General features: G+C 44.6%; 1 protein-coding gene across 1 annotated transcript in view; it reads right to left on the reverse strand.

The window, feature by feature from the left end:
• LOC124606728 (UDP-glucosyltransferase 2-like) overlaps positions 1-16,761 on the reverse strand; it is an 83,897-nt gene that overhangs the window by 61,901 nt on the left and 5,235 nt on the right. The window contains exon 2 of the mRNA XM_047138760.1: positions 1,833-2,021. Within this exon, the coding sequence (XP_046994716.1) occupies positions 1,833-2,021 (189 nt within the window). The remainder of the gene's footprint in view (positions 1-1,832; positions 2,022-16,761) is intronic.

Genomic DNA, 16,761 nt, shown 5'->3' on the forward strand with positions numbered 1-16,761 from the left:
ACGACTCAGAAGATCGTTGACGACGGGCCATGACAGCCTGCAGACTTATAGGCCCAGTATATACAGAATCAATTCGATATTTAGTCGCCTGTGAAAAGAGTCTGGAGTGTTTAAGATAATTTACAAGGAATATACTTCATTCTAACAGAGAAACAATGCTGACGTGTCCATAAAAAAAGGAGTTGCAAATCACAGACAACGTATTACGTAATTACCTGACTGTTTGGAAAACAATCACAAACATTCTAAACGTAGCGAAACACTACAATCTGCTCATAGAAGATACGCATTTTCGGATATTGACATATGCTAAACAAAAAACGTGTATGGCAACCCGTATGTGTTACTGAATGATCAGACGTACTATGGCTCCTCACCCCGTATACTGTCAAAATGGTTGGGAGGACCTGATTGACGTCTCCATTCCACCCATAAAATGAATTCAACCATATCTGCGAGAATATGCGAAGAGCCTTGAGTCCCTGCTATGAAAAATGGCTCTGAGCACTATGGGACTCAACAGCTGAGGTCATCAGTCCCCTAGAACTTAGAACTACTTAAACCTAACTAACCTAAGGACATCACACACATCCATGCCCGAGGCAGGATTCGAACCTGCGACCGTAGCGGTCGCGCGGTTCCAGGCTGAAGCGCCTAGAGCCCCTCGGCCACACTGGTCGGCCTGCTATGAAAAGAATAAAGCAAAAAGAAACCCGAGAACTAGGTCGTGTGAGAAATTGTCTTACACTGTAATGACCTTCATGTTTACAAGTCCTGGGTACTGAACACAATTTTGAATGAAATGTAACTAATGACATAAATCAGTCGTAAGAGACGTTCACCACTCTTTGGAATACTCGCCTCCGCAATAAGTGGGAAAAAACACAGTCAATGAAACTCTTTTCACTTACAGATCTCTCTTCAAATTCTGTTCTGTACCCAGAATTTTTAAAAGAAAAGTTGTTAAAACTGGAACAGATGAATAATTAAGACTGTCTTAAGCTTTTTGAGGATGAAATTACAATTGCAAAATTTATTGCACGTCGTAGGGACGATAAAAATTATGGGAAGTGAAGAGAGTCTAATAATACACGTAATAACCAAACGTCAAGATAGACGCGTTTTCTAAAAAACAGTATTTTCCTCTGTAACTTTCTTTTATAAATTTACAGAATATTAAATATATTGTACTGTTTAGTACGTTTTAAAAATATTTAAATACAAGTACTAACACACTTGTGAAGTACTACATAGCAGCTGCCATAAAATGATATTATGGAGCTAAATGAAATAGGCTACACGTTGACTGTAAAAACTGTTGACAGTTGTTGATATAATGAGTGTATCTACAGCGTGAAAATAAGAATTTACTGTAAAGCAATATGCAGAAACTGTGAAGCAGTTACTGGACGCAGGATTTTGCTTAGATTTTTAAACTTTTCATTCTAACAAGAAAAAAATATTGATGATGAAAAGAATTGCTGCAGAATACAGCAACGGTAAAAATTAATAAAAATCAGTTTCAGTGCCAAAAATGTTGAGCGATCATAGCAGCTTCTCTCGTCATTACAGCCAAAGAGTGAAAAAATTCCGCCGTGGTGAACGTTAAGTTGAAGCTGTCGGTATCAAAGTGTCTGAAAAGACTCAGCTAGACGTCCTATCTGAGTTTCCTGATGATACACGGTATCACATTGAGTTTGGTATCCAAAGAATTCGACTCTGCTGTGGGTGTTCCTCACATTGTGGTTTGCAATTGTGGCGTCATAAGCATTGTGGGAAGGCTGTAAGATGGAAGCAACACAATTTTAAACAGTAACACTGTGCATTATTACCTTGATAGGATCGGTGGTGATGATGGTGACTTGATGCCCCCTTTCTGCGAGAGCTCGCATGATTATAAGAAATGGCAGCTGGTGACTGATGGACGGTGTCGGGTTGATACCCAGAATTCTTGCGCATGCACACGAATGAACTAGAAGCAGTAGAAGCAGCAGGCTGACCGTGGCTTCCCGCACGTAGCACTAGATTCAAGAAAAAGTGGAAAAAGAAAATCCGTTCAGTTATACTTCACTTATTAAGTAGCCCAACGTCCATCCTAAATTATAAATGACACTGTTGTGGCTTTATTGATATCGGGACTGTCCGCAAAATAACATTCGCATTTATATTGACGTCAGATGCTACAAAGCACGCTAGGTGAAACGATTGCTGAAATATTCCTGTCTGTTAAGGGGCTCTGGGAAAGGCTCAAAATCATGAAAAGTTCAATTTTTACTTTTTTGCGTTTTCTGAATCTGCAGACTATTACCTTTTAATAGATATATAATTTATTCAATTCCGAAGACTACAACTATTTTTAAATTTTTTTTGAAATGTGTTCTACATGGGCGTGACCCACTGTGGCGCTGTTAAACTGCTGTCAAATGGTGTTATTATTAACGTCCGTGTTCATCAGGTACATTGTAGTGATGTGAGATAAAGTATGTGTTGTGGCTAACCTGTGATGGTTCAATATATATCGCTGGTGTGATTGTCGATTGTTTCATGTTTATTTACTCTGTCGTTATCTCGAAAATATTCGTAATTAATTCTGTTTCTTGAGTCTCTCTTTTGTTGAAGTATAATAATGAGTAAAAGTAAAGTTATTAGAAATCCTCTGAAGGCTTTTAAGAAAAGGAGAAATGTTGGAAAGCCAAAGGTATGTGTTATTACTGTAAACAATAAAGACGATAACCAAGTGAGTGAACCTAACCTCTCAAGTACACCTGCCCATAGCAGTCAAAGTGGGAAAGAAAATACTTCACAGAAGAAGCTTGGTTCAATGAGTGAAAACTATGAATGTTTTATGGGCGAATCGGATGTGAATGAAATATTTGATATGTCGGTTCTCAAAGGAATTTTTTCAAACTGTGTAAGATGTATTCATTGTAGTGAAGTTGGTCTGGAACTCTCCATAATAAAGCACGTAGGACTTGCTATGAAATACAACTGAAATGTGATAAGTGTTCATACATGACCACCTTTTGGAACAGTGTTGCAGTAACTGCAACTGAAGAAAATTGTAGCAAAATCTACGAACACAACATTAGATTTGTTTATTCCTTGCGTTCAGTTGGTAAGGATGCTACTTCAGGTGCAATTTTCTGTGGCATCATGAATCTTCCAAATCCCCCAACCAAGTTTACGACCTATAATAAATTAATAGGGTCTAAAGTAGAAGATGTCTGCATAGAATCTATGAAGAACGCTGTGGAAGAGGCAGTAATGGAAAATAATGGTAACAGAGATTTGACTGCAGCGTTCGATGGTACCTGGGATAAACGGGGACACACATCTCTTCATGGTGTAGTATCTGCCACCAGTATGTATACAGGGAAAGTTTTAGATGTAGCAGTAATATCAAAGTATTGTAGATGTCCACAAAAATATAATGGTACACATGAAAATAATTGCAAAAGTAACTATAGTGGCAGTAGTGGAGGAATGGAAGTGGCTGGTGTTGCCAGTATATTCCAGCGTTCTGAGGCGTGTGATAAAGTGCGATATGTTAGTTACCTTGGTGACGGTGATTCTAAAAGTTTCAAACATGTCCAAGGACTGAAGCCCTATGGTGATGATGTAGTGCAGAAATTTGAGTGTATTGGACACGTACAGAAGCGAATGGGAACAAGACTTCGGCGACTGAAAGCTTCGTACAAAAAACAAAAACTCAGTGATGGTAAAGGGTTGGATGGGAAGGGAAGGTTAACTGACAGTGTAATTGACAAAATACAGAACTATTATGGAATGGCTATTAGGCAAAATACACAAAGTGTCGACGAAATGAAGAAGGCTGTTTGGGCTCTTTTTTTTCATACTTCTTCAACCGATGAAAATCCCCAACATAACTTGTGTCCCAAGGAAGAAGACAGTTGGTGTAGATATAACAAAGGATTGCTAACTGGTGAAGTGTACACTCATAAGCATAGTCTGCCTCATGCAATAATGGAGGTGATAAAACCTATTTTCAGAGACTTAGCACCACCTGAACTGGTGAAAAAGTGTATTCACGGAAAAACTCAAAACCCCAATGAAAGTGTAAATAGTGTTATATGGTCGAGAATCCCCAAGACTGTATTTGTTGGAATAGAAACACTTCACTTTGGTGTGTATGATGCTGTTGCGACTTTCAATGATGGCAACATTGTAAGGTGCAAGGTATTTAGAAATATGGGAATAAAGATAGGTTCTAACATGGTACGAGCGATGCTTGCTTTAGACAAGGAACGCCTTCGGGCTGCAGACAGGGCTGTAAAGAGTCTAGAAATACAAGCAAGAGTAAACAGGAGGAGGAACAAGAGGAAGCTGGAGGAGGAGTTTGCAGAGGATGAAGATAATCCATCCTATGGACCTGGAATGCACTAAAACGTTAATCCAATCTTTGTCGCTCGATTCCCAAAACTTTTATTTTCTCATACTAATTACATGTTTTCTAAGGATCTTCCAAACATATTTGTTTCAAACTTTCAGTAAATGTTACGCAGTACCTTCTGCATAATTTAACACAGCCTTTTTCCAAAAAACTGTATATTTTTGAATATATAAATAAAAAATTGCAAAAAAATGTTGTGAATTTTCATTACAATTGAAAAAAAATCATCTTTAATAACTGAACTAAAATTTTGTAAAATCCCTGTGTTGAGTTGTAGCCCATATTCCAATAAATAATCTGTAAGAAGTTCAACTTCCTACCTCAAATACTTTGTGAGGAAAGATGTAATTTATAAGCGTTATTTTAACATTGCAAGTATAGGGCGTTCCGGAGCCCCTTAACTATCACGAGACAGTCACAGGTAGTGATACAAAAATAGAGCTCCATAAAATTCGTATATTGACCCGTGTTGCTGAGCAAATGTATTCAGTGTCAAGGAAGAGGTTGCGTGGTCATAAGTAGGTCGCAAAACTAACTACCCACTGGCTACAAAAACTTAGCTACAGACCAAAAATTCGAGTAACATCCACACACTGTTTCAGCGTAGAATGAGTTTTCATGAAGTTACCTGGGTTTTCAGTCAGTTCAGAACTGAGTAAAACTTGAAGAGGCAAGCACTTTCAAGACTTGTGGAAAGATGTGTTAATATCAGCGTGAGAAATCCGGACCGTAAGGAATTGTCGTAATAACTTCCGCTAGTAATTCCGAATTGTCTGACCGGTAGGTGACGCTGTTTGGGGACGTGCATTGCCCGAAGCCAAATTACGTAGCTGAGCCACTGATTCTGAGAGGCCCTCCTCAGTTTCAAAACTGTTTGATAATTAATTTAAGGTGTTGCTGAATTGTTTAACGGTTTCATATCCTCCAAAAGCACTCGCCTTCGTCGCCAAAGCACAGTTTCTGTGGTTTGCACGTAAGAGAGTGTTTGAAGTTATCCCTCTCAGTGAATCTCAATGTGTCGTTTCATGGCGAGCCATTGTACGAGAAAATAACTCCTCCACTAGCTCGCGTCCGTAGTGGAATACCACACGTGCACCCCGGTTAACGCTAAATGAGCTAGAATGAATGGGTAGCCAGACTAGATATTGGATTGCCTGCCTACAAACATGCAGACAAATCAAACTCAAAAGCATTAAAAATGGACCTTTCAGGACTATCTGATTAAAAGACTTATACTGACGTAGTTCTAATGCAGGAAACACATGCTCCAACTATGGAAGACCAGCGTAAAAGAGGTAGGGTCCATGGCTACGATCTTATGGGCGCTACGTATCACAGTGTGTATAGTGTTACCACCTACGTAAGGAACAATATCGAGCATGCTCGTCTCATTTCGACAAATACAGAAAATGAGATCCATTTTGTCTCTACACAAGTGGAGGAGACCATTATAAATAATATTTACAAACCACCAAATGTGCTGTGGCCACTGGATGTTCTGCCAATTACTGCTCACCAATTGATTTATGCTGGAGATTTTAATAGTCACCACAGTCACTGGAACTATGCACGTGACAATGAGTGTGGTATTGCGTTCAATGACTGGGATGAAAATTAAAATCTATACCGGGTTTAAAATGCCAAGGATTTGGGAACTTTCAGATCGGCCACTTGGCGAAGAGACTACATTCCGCATCTCTGCTTTGTATCCTGGGACTGCAGAGGGCACCCAGTGCCTATATCCAAAGAAGTAACACGTAATTTCCTACTCAGGCACCACTGGCCGGTAATCCTCGATATGGGGCCCTCTGTCCCAATAGCCAGATCTGTACCGCCACCCAGATGGAATTTCCGTAGGGCTGATTGGAGAAGTTTTACTGACCACCTAGGTAAATATATCTGTTTCATTCCAACAGAACCTAAGAACTACCATAGATTCATCGTGGTGTTCTTACTACTGCTAAGAAGTTTGTCCCTAGTGGATACGGAAAAGAATATATACCAGACTGGAATAAACATTGTGAACAACTTTATGAACAATATAGTGAAACTGGCATCAGCTATATTGCAGACGACCTCTTCCAAAGTCTTGACGCTGCTAGAAGAATACGATGATGAGAGATGATAGAAAATGTAAACTTCACACATTCAAGTAGAAAGGCATGAAGCCATCTAAGTAAACTTGGCGGAGCCTCCAATAAACCTTGGCAGAAACCCGATACTTCAGGTCACCAAATCGCTAACCACATAGTTGAAACATCTAGATCGTCTCATGAAAAACAACATACTTCAAAAATAAAACGAGAACTCACATCTCTAAAAGCTCAATGCCCCAACGAATCCAATTTCTCTTCACCATTTACACTGGCTGAATTGGATAAGATCTTGAAACAAACTAAACGTGGTAAAGTACCTGGTCTGGATAATATAAACCCGGAGTTTCTGATAAACATGGGTAACGGTGGAAGAAATGGCTGGTCCGCTTCTTCTCCAACATCCTAGATATTTTATCACTGCCCAACGAGCTAAAGAGACCCAAAATGTTGGCAATTTTGAAACAGGTAAGCCAGGTGACCGCCCTCAAAGTTTCGGACCATTTTCCCTTTTGAGCTGTACTTATGAACTCTTGGAGAGAGTCGTCTATAACAGAATTAGCAGCTTCATTCCGTAACATATCCCAGCTGAGCAAGCGGGTTTCAGGCCACAGACAAGTTGCTGCGACCAGGTACTGGCCCTAACAACTTGTATAGAGGCTGATTTTCAAGAAAACGTGAAGATATCTGTCGCGCTCGTAGACCTAACCGCGGCATATGACACAGTCTGGAGAGAATAGATGATACACAAATTACTAAAAACTGTAGCTCTTATCAACACCATGATGAACAGTAGATATTTCCGTGTTTGCTTGGGAGAAAATATGAGCAAGGAGAGGAAATTAAGTAATAGTCTACCACAGGGCTCCCCCAATTATTCAACTCATATCTCCCTAATACCAGGTCAACAAAATTCTGCTCTGCGGACGTTATCACTCTTGCTTGTAGCACGTATTTTAGAAAGTGTTGACGTAAACCTAGTACAAGTAAAACAGAAGTATGTACATTCCATCTAACAAACAAACAAGCTAATGTGGAGCTCAGAGTGAAACTTAACAGAAACATTCTTTGCCATAAGAAGCACCTTAAGTACCTTGATGTCACCCTTGACAGCACCCTTTCATTCAGAAAACATCGTGAAAATACTGCTGCAAAGATAGAAAACCGTAACCATAATATTCAAAAATTGTGTGGAATAAAATGGGGAGCTTCAACAGATACCTTGCGCACATCATCCATTACGGTGGTTTTCTCATTGGCCGGGTAATGTTCCCTGGTGTGGCTAAACAGCTGCCACACAAACTTGATCGACGTTCAGTTGAACCACACTATGCGGTCAATAGTTGGGGCAATCCGACCAACAACGATTTATTGGCTTCCTCTGCTGAGCAGCATCTATCCACCTGCAATCCGCAGAAGCGAGGCCTTGCTTAGGGAATACCGCAAGCTACAGGAGAACCTGGAATTACCCATACAGGAAGACATACCAAGTCTACGACGAAACATACTCCGCTCTGAACCAGACAATCAAATACTTTATACATGAATGTCCCTTGCGTTCCTACCAGGGGAGTTGGAGCAACCTCACGCAAGCTGATGATACGGCTCTTATATATATTATGAACTTAGATATTGATATTTAGCATATATATATATATATATATATATATATATATATATATATATAGCATTACTTATGTTATTATATACCAGTATTTTTAAAATTCATGTGAGCCATACGAGGTGCATTCAAGTTCTAAGGCCTCCGATTTTTTTTCTCCGGACTGGAAATAGAAACATGCGCATTGTTTTAAAATGAGGCCGTGTTCATTGTCAATACATCCCAGAGATTACAGCACCGTACGGCAGATGGAATTTTACCGCTAGCGGCGAGAATGAGAACTGTTTTAAATACTTAAAATGGGGACGTTTTCCTTACTTGAACAGCGTGCAATCATTCGTTTTCTGAATTTGCGTGGTGTGAAACCAATTGAAATTCATCGACAGTTGAAGGAGACATGTGGTGATGGAGTTATAGATGTGTCGAAAGTGCGTTCGTGGGTGCGACAGTTTAATGAAGGCAGAACATCGTGTGACAACAAACCGAAACAACCTCAGGCTCGAGAAAGTGGAGAGAATTGTTTTGGGGGATCACCGAATGACTTTTGAACAGATCGCCTCCAGAGTTGGCATTTCTGTGGGTTCTGTGCACACAAAACTGCATGACGACCTGAAAATGCGAAAAGTGTCATCCAGGTGGGTGCCACGAATGCTGACGGACGACCACATGGCTGCCCGTGTGGCATGTTGCCAAGCAATGTTGACGCACAACGACAGCATGAATGGGACTTTCTTTTCGTCGGTTGTGACAATGGATGAGACGTCGATGCCATTTTTCAATCCAGAAACAAAGCGCCAGTCAGCTCAATGGAAGCACACAGATTTACCGCCACCAAAAAAATTTCGGGTAACCGCCAGTGCTGAAAAAATGGTGGTGTCCATGTTCTGGGACAGCGAGGGCGTAATCCTTACCCATTGCGTTCCAAAGGGCACTACGGTAACAGGTGCATCATACGAAAATGTTTTGAAGAACAAATTCCTTCCTGCACTGCAACAAAAACGTCCGGGAAGGGCTGCGCGTGTGCTGTTTCACCAAGACAACGCACCCGCACATCGAGCTAATGTTATGCAACAGTTTCTTCGTGATAACAACTTTGAAGTGATTCCTCATGCTCCCTACTCACCTGACCTGGCTCCTAGTGGCTTTTGGCTTTTTCCAACAATGAAAGACAGCCTCCGTGGCCGCACATTCACCAGCCGTGCTGCTATTGCCTCAGCGATTTTCCAGTGGTCAAAACAGACTCCTAAAGAAGCCTTCGCCGCTGCCATGGAATCATGGCGTCAGCGTTGTGAAAAATGTGTACGTCTGCAGGGTGATTACGTCGAGAAGTAACGCTAGTTTCATCGATTTCGGGTGAGTAGTTAATTAGAAAAAATCGGAGGCTGTAGAACTTGAATGCACCTCGTATAAATAAAAATAAAACTCCTCAATACCTCTCAGTTGTAAGGAAAGTCACACTGCAGACATGTAATTTGACAGTCAGTTTCACTCACCATCAGACAAGAACGAAGCAACAATACCATGAAGAACTTGAGTACTTATGCACAGAGAACGTGTGCTTCATAATGTCGGAAATGATACCTGCAGACAGCCACTGTAACCTTTGATCCTGTAGTTGTGCAATTTCTAGAAGGTAAGACCTTTTAATGCATGCCAGAATGGTTTGTTAATTGTCTTTCAGTAAGAGATCAATCAGCTACGTTTCACAATTTTGACTCTTTCGCCATTTCCCCTTTAAACTTTAATAAAAGATTTACTTTTAGATTGGAATGCTATAAAGGCTATAGCTGTACTCACTGCAATTTCGAACGATTCCTAATAGCCAAACTACTGAAGGTTAACCATGAAACATCAGCTTTAGTAAGTTAGGCTTTGACTACACGAAGGTAACGCAGCTAATAAGGAACTACATACATTAAAGCAAACAACTAATTATTTTTTTCAATGAAGCAAGGAAATTAAACAAATACCCAGCATACATCAGTGCTTTACTATGTTGATTATGAATAGTACATTAATTATTTCATAAGGGCCTGTGACTCTAGTGTTTGATGGTATATATTTGTTTGTGTTACACGTGCCCTTCAAGCTTAGTGGGAAGATTCATTTTTTCAGCATATATTGCTGTCAATGAATCAATCATTTTCTCAGCCCTGGTGAAAAGGAAGAGTGCTACGTCCTGCTACAGGCAGCTACCACTCTACATCTATTTACATACTCGGCAAACCACTGTGAAGCACATGGTGGATGGTACACAGCACGGTATCACATTTCATAGTTTCTTCCTGTTCCAGTCGCGAAAGAGCGTGGGAAGATCAACCAATTATTATATGCTTCTGTGTGCACTGTAATTATCCTTATTTTGCCTTCATGTTCCCTCCGAGTGAGATACGTAGGGATATGAAGAATATTCTTCATCTACTACTTGCTTATCAAATTTTATAACAGTTTTCAAGGCATAATTTACATCTACCTTGAGAAGTCTGTCCATTCGGGTTTTTCAATAACTCCGCTACACTCTCCAGTGAAACAATTAAACCTCTTACCATTCGTGCCACTCTTCCGTGTATACCTCCAACACCTCCTTTCAATCCTGTCTGGTACAGGCTCCACGTATTTTGGCTGTATGCTAAAATGGGCCGCATAAATGGTTTTTAGACAGTCTCCTTTGCAGACGGGATGTATTTTAGTATGAGCCAAAGTCTGACACCTGATCCACGTACTGCTGAGCTTATGTAACCATTCCATTTCATATCCCTACAAATTGTTGCATACAAATATTGCTGTGGGTTAGGTTGCTAGTAATATTGTCTGCATCGTTGTTAATATGCAAAGTGAACAACAAGAATTTCAACACACTTTCCTGCGACACAGCTGAAGTTGCTTCCGAAAATGACTCGCTATAGAAGGCAACATCCTACCTACTAGGAAATTATCAACCCAGTCACAAACCTAGGCTGATATCACGTACAATCGTGTTTTGGTTAACCCTGTGATGGACATCCCGACTGCAGTGGACAGATGCTAATGACTGCTTCTTTGGCGTTTACCATCAGAACAAAAGTTCGCAGTGCACAGTACCAGTAGGGAGTATCCGATGGAGTGGATTGCATCAACGTTAAAGAAGTGACAATAGAAATTCCACTGCAGTGGACATGTCTACCATAGAGTTAACAACCGATATTGTGGTGCAGAGTCAAATACTTTTCGCAAGTCTAGAAATACTTTATCTGCTATGTGATTTCCTTGATAAATGGCTTTCAGGATGTTGTGTGAGAAAAGTGGAACTTGGATTCCCCATGACCATGTTTTCACTGTCCATGCTGCATGGCAGACAGGAGGCCATTCTTTCATAAATTCTTCATTATGTTTGAACACGGAATATGTTCCAGAATTCGCCAAGAAATGGACGTCAATGAGGTTGGACTTAAGTTTTGTGGATCATTTATTTTACCCTTCTTGTAGACTGGTGTGACAAGTGCTTTATTCAGTCTCCGGGCATAGTGTTTTGTTCAAGGGATCTACAGTATATTATTAGAATTGTATTAATACCTGCTAACGGGCGTTGATATATGTAAACGGGGATAGGTGAAAATGTCTGCCCCGACTGGGACTCGAACCCGGGATCTCCTGCTTACATGGCAGACGCTCTATGCATCTGAGCCACCGAGAGCACAAAGGTTAGCGCGACTGCAGGAACAATCTCGTGCACGCCTCCCGCGAGACCTACATTCTCGCCTTGTCTGTCCACATACTACGTTCGTAGTGTCTCACCCCAACACACTCATTACTCGTGGAAGACATCCTTACCAGGTCCTGTAAGAGTTCGGGGAATATGTGTGCATCCGCACAGAAGGAGAAGGTCATGGCTGGTGTTGCCAGAACTATATACTTATATGGATATGGTGTCTGTTCTTTCGGACATGGCAACACCAGCCATGACCTTCTTCTTCTGTTTGGATGCACACATATTCCCCGAACTCTTAAGGGGCTTGGTAAGGATGTCTTCCACGAGTAATGAGTGTGTTGGGGTGGGACACTACGAATGTAGTGTGTGGACATACAATGCGAGAATGTGGGTCTCGCGGCAGGCGTGCGTCTTATAGTCCCTGCTGCCGCGCTAACCTCTGTGCCCTCGGTGGCTCAGATAAGTCCGGCTTTCGCCGCCGTGCAGTGCAGACGTGTTGTTGTCTTCGACTGCGGAGCGCGCGCGCTCGCTGTTGTTTACATTTCATCGGCCGTCACTTACGTGTCGCTTACGTGTACTAGAACCATGGCCAACCGTTTTAGAAAATCAACACTACGATTCAATTTCTGCAACTACTATGCACGACCAAAGGCCTTGGAAGTGGAACTCTTCCTGCACGACGTTGCATAGATCTCAGCTTCCGACATCTTGGCCATCCATTTGTCCATATTAAGCAGTACGGTGTACGTCAAAGTCGTCAATGACGCGATATGTGAAAGAATATTTCGTGACACGAAACATGGATTACGCTTTTGCCACGCGGACGGCAATGTCGGTGGGGTCACTGTCGACCAAGAAGGGTTGGGCATGCGCACCATACGAGTTTTCGAACTCACGTTCGAGCTCTCGGTGGAAGACGTTATCGCGGCTTTCCGCCCCTATGGCACAGTAAATGGCCACACTGCCGAACGCTGGGCTCAATTCCAAACGTACCTCATTCTTAACGGTGTACGACAGGTCACTGTCGATCTCCATCGCCACGTGCCATCTTACCTGCAAATTAGCGGGTGTCGCGCGGTTGTCATATACGACGGCCAACCCCTGTTCCGGGTGTGGCAAAGAAGGCCACCTCAGATCTGAGTGTCTTCAGCGACGAATCACCCAACTGCCAGCCGCTTCCGTGGCACCTCCGGCTCCGACGACAGTTTTACCGATCACCTACGCATCGGTGCTCTCTTCTCCTCCCACCGGCCGCCGCCCGCCGGACCATGTACTGGTGACCCTTCCTGCTGCTACGGATACCGCCGGGGTCGACACGTCGTTTTCACAGTCTGACGCTACGAATTCCGATCTCCAACCTCCCGATCATATGGACGCCCCTTCACTTGTCGTTTCCGAGACGCCCTTCCTCCCTGAGCGCCGCGCCTCCCTTCCGTCTTCCGACACAACAGAGGGACGAACCCGCAAACAACGTTCACGTAAGAGGCTCAAGAGGAGGCGCCGTACGGTCTCGGAACGAGACGGTTCACCCCCCCCCCCCCCCCCCCCCCGTGATGTCCAGAGGCCGTACGACCCGACGAGGCCTCGGAGAACCTACACGACGATACGAAAGATGAAAACATGACACCGACTGTGGCTGTGTTGATGCCTACTCTACTGGCTCGCCCAGGTTCTCCTGAACCAATGGACCCCATCGTTGCGACGGCCACCGAGACGTCCTCCACCCCTACGACCGAAGTGAAACGTACGACCATCACAACGACAGCGCCTTCAATGGCGTGGAGTGAGGACATCGATGAAGGCCCGGACCACACGCTGGGGACAGAGTTACCCCAGAGAGAAGCCTCGTTACGCCGCTGGTAACGCCGTCAGGTGGCGTACGGCACGAGTCTCCGTTGCTCGCCCCTCTTCATCCTCCGCTTGTGGAGTTCCCCTCCAAACCTACCGAGTAGCGACGATCAACACTAACACCATTAGCTCACCCGTGAAACTTCAACTGCTGCGAGAGATGATACGGGCGTCGGACGTCGACATCGCAGTACTACATGAAGTACACTTGGCCACACTTCCAGACGTCGCGGGATATAACACTTATCCTTCTCCTGGTGACCACCTGGGACGCAACGTAGCCGAGAAGGCATTCCAGTGGCCAATATCACATACCTTCTATCCGCCAGAGGCATGGCCGTCACCGTCATGGGGACGCGTATTGTCAACATTTACGCTCCGTCAGGCTCCACCCGCAGACGCGACAGGGCACTCTTCTATTCAGAAGAAATCGCCCCTTTGTTTCTTGAACGCTGCGACCATTACTTGCTTGGGGGGTGATTTTAATTGTGTCTTGCACCGTAAGGATCAAGTGCCCCTCTACAACACCTGTCAAGAACTGCGTCTTGTCGTCCGAGATCTGATGCTCCACGACACTTGGGAAGTTCGGCACGGCGACGCGCCTGGACATACTTACCTGACTAGTCACTCCGCGAGCCGCCTTGATAGGATTTACGTCTCTCGGGAACTCACCCCTGCAGTCCAAGGCGCAGAACTTTGGCCCTTGGCCTTTTCGGACCACTATGCCTACATCTGCAACATTCTCCTCTCCCAGCAAGTGGTCTGGCGTAGTCGTGCACCGTGGAAGCTAAACACCTCCCATCTTCAAAAATGTGTGTGAAATCTGATGGGACTTAACTGCTAAGGTCATCAGTCCCTAAGCTTACACACTACTTAACCTAAATTATCCTAAGGACAAACACACACTCCCATGCCCAAAGGAGAACTCGAACCTCCGCCGGGATCAGCCGCACAGTCCATGACTGCAGCGCCTCAGACCGCTCGGCTAATCCCGCTCGGCTCCTCCCATCTTCCCATCTTCATGATGCCGAATGTCTTCAACGTGTTACCGAGACATGGGCCACCTGTGAACGTCGCTTACCTAAATACTGCACGACCTTGACCTGGTGGCTGGAATGTGCCATACCTGCCATTCGACGCACTTTGATTCAATATGGCAAGGAAGTTGCTACGTGGCGCCGGCACACTACCGACTATTTCTACGCCGTTCTCCGCGACCTGGACGCCCAGCCGCCCACCCCCGACACTCAGAGGGAACGCAGCAGGACTAAGGTGCAACGTTGACACGCCGTAGACTGCAGAGGGCTATGATGCGAGCCCGATGTCAAGATTCGGCGTAACAAGAACATCCCACTATGTGTCATATCGCCTCTGATAGGAAACATCGACGACAACGACTCATCACCGAGATCAACACCTATCGCGCCCAGCACGTCACCTGCCAGGCCGAAATCGTCAGTGCCTTTGTAGACCACTGCCGCACAATGTACCAGGAGGAGACTACCAACAACCACGCTGAGGAGTCTGTGTTACCACACGTAAATCGCACCCTCGCCAGCGACGAAGCGGACGAGCTGATGGAGCCAATTACACGTGACAAAGTCCACGATGCTGTCAACAAAGGTGCTCTGAATAAATCACCTGGTGTCGACGGATTGCCGATAGAATTTTATAGCGCTTTCCTCACACTAATGGCGTCACGGTGGACGACGATGTTTCATGAACTGATGACGATGGGGAACGCCGTACCTCCGTCCTTTGTCACGGGAATAACTATACCCATCCACAAACCCACACCGGGTGTGACGATAGCACATTACCATCTCCTGACTCTGCTTAACGCAGAGTATAAAATTTTTACACGCTTACTGGCGACGCGATGCCGCAAGGTCCTGCCTAGCATTCTATCCCCGAAACAGACAACTCCGGGTGGTTCAGTTAATATACAAACGGGCACAGGACAATGTCGCGATTTAATTACACTGACAGCGGCGTGCAGACTCCGCGGCGCGGTGGTTGCCATCGATTTTGACAGTGCATTCGACAAGGTGCGGCATCGTTTTCTGTTTTCAGTGATGAACCGCATGGTTTTTCCATCGATGTCATCCGGCGCCTATACGGCACCGCCGAATCGCTGATTCAGGTTAATGACCGTGTGGCGGGATCAATGGCGATCCGGCGTTCCGTAAGGCAAGGTTTCCCACTTTCGACTCTACTCTGTGCCATAAGCCTGGAGCCACTCATCGGGAGTCTGACGATCCACCTTTCTGTTCTCACTTTGCGACAGTACAGTTCTCGATGTCGTGCGTATGCGGACGACTTCCTCCTCATGGTCCGCTCTCGGAGTGAACACAAACGGTACTTGATTTGATATCAACGTACGGAACTGCAGCGGGCAGTAACATGAATGTGGCTAAATCCGCGGCGATGTCCATTGGACGCGGCCCGTCACATGACGACTTAGCACCTTTCCCGTGTGTACAAAAACAACGATACCTCGGTATCATTTTCACCTCCACCGTGCGCCACTCCGCTGCAATCAATTTTCGGCGTGCACACCAAACCATCCACACGACGGTGCGAGAAAATCTTCTCCGACGACACGATTACCTTACGTGTCCAATACCTCAATCAACATGTGGCGTCCAGAATGGTCCACATCGCACAGGTCCTCCTGCTGCCATCAACTATTGGACGCAGCCTCCAGGCTGCTTTCGGATACATTGTTACGGCCGGTACACTCTTCAAGGTCCGCTACGTCACACTCACCCTTCACCCGCGAGCTGGAGGCCTCGGCTTTGTCAATGTGCGACTCCGAGCGGCGTCGTAGTACATGTGGTTCGGGGGCACCTCCCTTACGCGCACCGAGCGAGGTGGCGCAGTGGTTAGCACGCTGGACTCGCATTCGGGAGGACGACGGTTCAATCCCGTCTCCGGCCATCCTGATTTAGGTTTTCCGTGATTTCCCTAAATCGTTTCAGGCAAATGCCGGGATGGTTCCTTTGAAAGGGCACGGCCGATTTCCTTCCCAATCCTTCCCTAACCCGAGCTTGCGCTCCGTCTCTAATGACCTCGTTGTCGACGGGACGTTAAACACCAA

The sequence above is a fragment of the Schistocerca americana genome, chromosome 3 (assembly GCF_021461395.2).
Source record: "Schistocerca americana isolate TAMUIC-IGC-003095 chromosome 3, iqSchAmer2.1, whole genome shotgun sequence".
NCBI classification, from domain to species: Eukaryota; Metazoa; Arthropoda; class Insecta; order Orthoptera; family Acrididae; genus Schistocerca; species Schistocerca americana.